This window comes from Mercenaria mercenaria, chromosome 16 (assembly GCF_021730395.1).
Source record: "Mercenaria mercenaria strain notata chromosome 16, MADL_Memer_1, whole genome shotgun sequence".
NCBI lineage: Eukaryota > Metazoa > Mollusca > Bivalvia > Venerida > Veneridae > Mercenaria > Mercenaria mercenaria.
The window spans coordinates 66,147,168-66,154,112 of record NC_069376.1 but is presented as its reverse complement, the minus strand read 5'-3'; the positions used below and the strand labels follow the sequence as shown (position 1 = coordinate 66,154,112).

Below are 6,945 nucleotides of genomic sequence, written 5' to 3'. Positions count from 1 at the left end.
AGAAAAGTTGACTTAAACATAATACTCAACCAAGAAAATGATTTTCTAAGTCCAAAAGGGGCAATAATTATTGTAAAAAGCAGGATGGAGTTATGTTGCTTGCTGTACAGGGTCAGCTTATGATGGTGAACAAGTGTTGCAAGTTTCAAAGCAATAGCTTTGATAGTTTAAGAGAAAAAGTTGACCTAAACATAAAACTTAACCAAGAAATCTGATATTTTCTAAGTCCAAAAGGGGCCATAAATCTTGCAAAAAGCAGGATGGAGTTATGTTTCTTGCTGTACAGGGTCAGCTTATGATGGTGAACAAGTATTCCAAGTTTCAAAGCAATAGCTTTGATAGTTTAGGAGAAAAGTTGACCTAAACATAAACCTTAACCAAGAAATCTGATATTTAGTAAGTCCAAAAGGGGCCATAAATCTTGCAAAAAGCAAGATGGAGTTATGTTTCTTGCTATACAGGGTCAGCTTATGATGGTGAACAAGTATTCCAAGTTTCAAAGCAATAGCTTTGATAGTTTAGGAGAAAAGCTGACCTAAACATAAAACTTAACCAGGCAACGCCGACGCCGACAACCGCTCAAGTGATGACAATAACTCATCATTTTTTTTCAAAAAATCAGATGAGCTAAAAATGAGAGCAGACACAGCTTCATCACAATAGCTCGCGCTGTTCAGGCAAGCTAAATACATAGACTGAACTTTGTGTAACTTCATCTTCAACCGGTGCTAGAGGGTGTTAGGGTAGCTGCCTATTTTTCAACTCTTATTAGCAGACTCATTATTCTTGGTTGTGTTCTATGATTTCAAAGGATTTTCTTATAGATTTTACTACATGTATACAGTATTATAAAGACCGATCTTAACTACCTTGTAATCTGCTGAACTGAACCTCATGATATTCACCTTACTGTCACTTTTGTGTCTATGGAGGAGATATAATCACAAGAAATAACTGTTTTAACGAGTTTATTACTTTATCAAATCCAGTTAAAGCAAACTTAACAAAAATCTACCATCAGTTTCAGTTCAATCTCACAATATCAATACAATATAGCCAAATAAAAATATTTTATAAATAGAGTAAACCTGTAACTGAAATATAAAATAGAACAGGAGTAGCATTTATACTGCAAGGGGAGGAAAACAGGTTACTTCGTTCATTCAAATCATAGATTATCTGAAAAGACTCTTACTCAGGTATAATGAAACAAAATTCAAAATCATAATTTCAAGTAACAGTTTCATCTGAAATATGCTGATATACGTTTCATAGTAATAAGCTTAAATTTTTATCAGACAAAAAATACAGGAGTAAATCAAATGATACAGCATTTGCAAACAATATATTTAACATCTTCATTCCAAAAACATGCATTTAAACGTTCTCAGCACATATAAAGAAATCTTATGGTAATACCCAATAAAACATTTTAGATAAAACATTTCTTCAGTTTACTTCACTATCAGTAACATCTTTACTACCAGAATTCATGGTACTATTTTGCAACATCTCCCATAATGTATTGTGTATGCATAGAATACATGTATATTACAGATATTCAGTAGTCTTGAAAGTTGAATAACAACATTCCATTAAGACCAACTAACGACTGAAAAACCAACATCTCCTTACACAGTCATACATATAACCTCTAGAAGGTTGTTCACTGCTAGAAAGAGTGTGTGTTGTAGAGGTTCTTGTTCTTGAGAAGTTTATTCTAAAGATCTGTGTATACTGGGACAGTAACTAAATGTTTAGTGTTTGGGCGTGTTAATAACTGAGGTTACATGTATATAGGTCTCCATTATAAACAATAACGAAATAAAACAGAAGTTTTAAATATTTTTTTCTACAATGTAAAAATCTGCCGTTAATAAATCAAGGTCCATGAAAGAGAAAAATTACAATAAGCAAAAATGTAAATTTGTAAGTTCATAACATTCAGCTTATAATTAAACAAACTTGAAATCTTGTTTCAACTTTAAAAGTAAAAGAATGACTACATGCTAGACTATGTACAGGAGATTTGACATTTATAAATTTATGCATATTTACATAAATCACATACTTAAAATGTAGAGATGTGCAGTCCAACATATATATACAGACCATGCTTAAGATAGCTAAAATGTGGCCCCTTTATGTTGTTATTCAAACAATTAAAGCTCTAGATGGAAATGAACCTACCAGTCTATTCCTAGGTGGTCTTTCACACAGGTTTGACTGTAAATTTCATAGAACTTCATCTGTTTATAAGAAAATTTCACTAACTGGATCTAGACTCCTTTCAAAATGATAAACTACACTTAGACCTTGCATACTTTTGTTTTGCAATAAAATGGCAGTGTTGTGTTGTCAGTTTTTTTTGTTCAATGCTAATAACATATGAAGAAATATTTTCTCCCTATCTATTGTATAAGTTACTGTTAAACAAATTTCCATTAATACATTCTATTCTACAGCTTATTTTTATTGCAGGGTAGGCTCTGCAGAGAGCTCTTCTACATATTTTATAGACTAAGCAAGTGTATGACACTGCCTAGAACACACTGAATCATTTTTTGAACTATTTACATTTACTAAACCACCTACATATGGTCTTTATTTCAGAAATGTTAGCATAAATCTAGAGTAGTGCCACTTTAAAAGATAAGGTCAACCCCAGTCAGCATAATTCATACTCAACAGTCTGAAAATGCTTTTATTCAGGTCTATTCTGGCATTTTTCAGGATACCATAACTAAATATGGTCTTTTATATACTGACAGTGACCATTTAATGTAATGCTCAATATCTCCGTCAAAGACCTTCAACTATACTGGCAAATGTTCATTATTTAGACTTTTAAACACCCTGCAAACTGAAATTACTGGTCTTTCCAGCCTGGCGGTCTTTGCACAGGTATGACCATATCCCAAATATTCACATAAAGCATGAAATCTACAATCTATAAATATATTCCTTCCTTTCCGTGACAATGAGAATTACCTATACTTCAATTAAATATATTTAAAAACAATGTTTAATTTGTTCTCAATTCATTGCAGCACAAACATCTACAACTTTGGAACACACTTGTAACAAAAACTTACTCCAATTTCATACTAATAAATCTTTCTAGTAGCACTTATAAAACAAAAATTTGTTAAAATGTAGGGTCTACAATTTGAGATGATTTCCTCATAACAACATGGTTGACGGGTTTTCTAGATATTTGCGGAACTGTGCTAACCACTGGGCACCTACAGCACCGTCTACAACACGGTGGTCACAACTTAGTGTCACTGACATCACTGTCGCTTCAGAGTATCTGTGAAATATAAAGTCACACCAGTCTTTATAAAAACATATCTGGGTATGCTAGAAAGTGTTAGTCTTTATTTACACATTTGAATATACAGTAAATGTTATGTATCTTCTGTATCGTTAGCTGACAATTTTGTATTTTCAGAACTTTGGAAGCATAAAATAACTTGAATGTGAAAAAATGAAGCGGTCTAGAGTGTATTATACTACATAACTTTTTAATTTAAAAAAGATTAGTCTGACAAGCAATTACAGCCAACTTCCGGAAGGGGTATTTGTCATGCTTGTTGCTGTGTCAACAACATTTTTTTACAAAGAGTGAGTGAGTGAGTTTTACAGCGAATCGACACAAAATGGTCATATATCGCCGATTTTATACAAAGGAACTTATTTGAATGATTTGCTTATTCTCCAAATTACAAACCATCTGTAAGCAAGGTTTCACGAAAAGATATCTTGTACTTTTAGTTAATGCAGGATCTATCTTTTTTGACTGATGGGTAGACAGACAGACAGGTAGACCAATGGATCAAGGGATAAAATAATAAGATCTATCTATTAGATATATTCTGTCTTCTACCTATGTAAAAGTTTCATGAAAAAATCCCTTGTATTTTCTATGTTATGGCAAAATGCACCATTTATGAATGACTGGAGACAGATGGATTAATAGACTAAGGGGTTAGAGCTGAACAGTTCAAAGTGCTTTTTATAAACAATTAGAGTATTTTCACTCTTATGCATTTGGACTGTAATTACAATGTATCTATAGGTGCATTAACCTACCCTGAGTCACTGTCTTCATCCACAACTAATCTCTTTTCGGCCCCGCCTACAGCCAGAATACACGCCTGTGGAGGATTGATCACTGCTGAAAATGACTTGATTCCAAACATACCTAGATTTGAGATTGTGAATGTACCGCCCTGAAACATTGACAAAACTGACACTGAAATTCATCTATTTAGACATAGTTTAAATACACACAATACATCTATACAACAGACTGAAACTAGATGAAAACTAGAAGACGCTTTTGTAAAAAAGTGCATGTCTCCACCAATGCATAGTCGTACAGGCAAGAAGTCAAAAGGGGACAGGAGCGAAAGTCAAAGAGACATCGGTGGTTGGCTGCAATATGGACCATCTACTTGGTATGTCCAGTCATCCCACTAAGTTTCAACATTCTAGGCCTAGTGGTTCTCTAGTTATTGTTCAGGCTCCTGTGGTCTTGACATATGACCAAGTGACCCCAAAGTAAATAGAGGTCATCTACTCTGCATGTTCAATCATCCTATTAAGTTTCAACACTCTGGGTCAAGTGGTTCTCAAGTTACTGTCTGGAAATGCTTTTACATGACCAGGCCCCTGTGACCTCGACCTTTAATAGAGTGACCCAAAAATCAGTAGGGGTCATCTACTCTGCATGTTCAATCATCCTATGAAGTTTCAACATTCTTGGTCAAGTGGTTCTCAAGCTATTGATCGGAAATGGTTTTCCATGTTCAGGCCCCTGTGACCTTGACTTTTAACAAAGTGACCCCAAAATCAATAGGGGTCATCTACTCTGCATGTCCAATCATCCTATTTATTCAACATTCTGGGTCAAGTGGTTATCAAGTTACTGACCAGAAATGGTTTTCCATGTTCAGGTCCCTGTGACCTTTACCTTTATCAGAGTGACCCCAAAATCAATAGGGGCCATCTCCTTTGCATGATCAATCATACTATGAAGTTTCAACACTCTGGGTCAAGTGGTTCTCAAGTTACTGATTGGAAAGAATTTTCTGTGTTCTGCTTCCTGTGACCTTGACTTTTGATGGAGTCACCCGAAAAAACAATAGGGGCCATGCATCTACTTTGTAAGTCCTATCACCCTATGAAGTTTGAAGGTTCTGGGTCAAAGTGTTCTCAAGGATTTCCATTTTATGTCCCCTGTAACCTTGACCTTTAACAGAGTGACCCAAAAATCAATAGAGGTCAACTACTCTGTATGTCCAATCATTCTATGAAGTTTCAATATGCTGAGGCAAGTGGTTCTCAAGTTACTGTCCAGAAATGATTTTACATGACCCGGTTCCTGTGACCTTGAGCTTTAATAGAGTGACCCAAAAACAATAGGGGTCATCTACTCTACATGTTCAATCACCCTATGAAGTTTCAACATTCTGGGTCAAGTGGTTCTCAAGCTATTGATCGGAAATGGTTTTCCATGTTCAGGCCCCTGTGAACTTGACCTTTAATAGAGTGACCCCAAAATCAATAGGGGTCATTTAGTTTGCATGTCCAATCATCCTATGAAGTTTCAACATTCTGGGTCAAGTGGTTCTCAAGTTACTGACCAGAAACTGTTTTCCATGTCCAGGCCCCTGTGACCTTGACCTTTAACAGAGTGACCCCAAAATCAATAGTGGTCATCTACCCTGCATGACCAATCATCCTATGAAGTTTCAACATTCTGGGTCAAGTGGTTCTCAAGTTACTGAGCAGAAACGGTTATCCATGTTCATGCCCCTGTGACCTTGACCTTAAATAGAGTGACCCCAAAATCAATAGGGGCCATCTACTTTGCAGATCAATCATCCTACGAAGTTTCAACATTCTGGGTCAAGTGTTTCTCAAGTTTTTGATCAGAAATGGTTTTCAATGTTCAGGCCCCTGTGACCTTGACCTTTGATGGAGTGGCGCCAAAAACAATAGGGGTCGTCTACTCCAGCAGCCCTGCCACCCTATGAAGTTTGAAGATTCTAGGTTAAATGGTTCTCTAGTTATTGATTGGAAATGAAGTGTGACGTACGGACGGACGGACAGGGCAAAAACAATATGTCTTCCCAAGAGGGTGGGGAGGAGACTTAAACACAACAACAGCAATATTGTTTTAAACTAGAAATGTGTCCATGGGACACAGATGCCCCCACTACATGACATTAAAATGACAATTTTTTCCCAGGTCAGGGGCCAAAAATGACAATTTTTTCCCAGGTCAGGGGCCAGAACTCCTACAATACTGAATGAATCCAGATGCGAAACCCCAGGTGCACAACTGCACATGCTGACCAACATTCCTGTAAACTTTGGTGACTCTAGGTCAAATACTTTTGGAGCTACGCACGACACAACATTAAATTGACCCATTTTTAACTAAGTCAGTGGCTATAACTCCTACACGACTGAATGAATCCGGACGCGAAACCCCAGGTGCACAACTGCATATGCTGACCAACATTCCTGTAAACTTTGGTGATTCTAGGTCAAATACTTTTGGAGCTATGCGCGACACAACATTAAAATGACCAATTTTTTACTAAGTCAGGGGCCATAACTCCTACATGACTGGATGAATCCGGACGCGAAATCCCAGGTGCACAACTGCACATGCTGACCAACATTCCTGTAAACTTTGGTGACTGTAGGTCAAATACTTCTGGAGCTATGCGCGTCACAACATTAAAATGACCAATTTTTTACTAAGTCAGGGGCCATAACTCCTACATGACTGGATGAATCCGGATGTGAAACCCCAGGTGCACAACTACACATGCTGACCAACATGCCTGTAAAGTTTTGTGACTCTAGGTCATATACTTTTGGAGCTAGGCGCGACACAACATTAAAATGACCAATTTTTACAAAGTC

At 36.6% G+C, this 6,945-nt stretch overlaps 1 protein-coding gene across 1 annotated transcript in view; it reads right to left on the bottom strand.

The window, feature by feature from the left end:
* Positions 1 to 951: 951 nt before the first annotated feature.
* The window catches only part of LOC123541360 (dihydrolipoyllysine-residue acetyltransferase component of pyruvate dehydrogenase complex, mitochondrial-like), a 28,626-nt gene continuing 22,632 nt past the window's right edge, over positions 952 to 6,945 (bottom strand). The window contains exons 10-11 of the mRNA XM_053527312.1: positions 4,096 to 4,235; positions 952 to 3,313 (exon numbers count right to left, since the gene is read on the bottom strand). Of these exons, the coding sequence (XP_053383287.1) occupies positions 3,184 to 3,313; positions 4,096 to 4,235 (270 nt within the window). The 3' untranslated portion in view covers positions 952 to 3,183. The remainder of the gene's footprint in view (positions 3,314 to 4,095; positions 4,236 to 6,945) is intronic.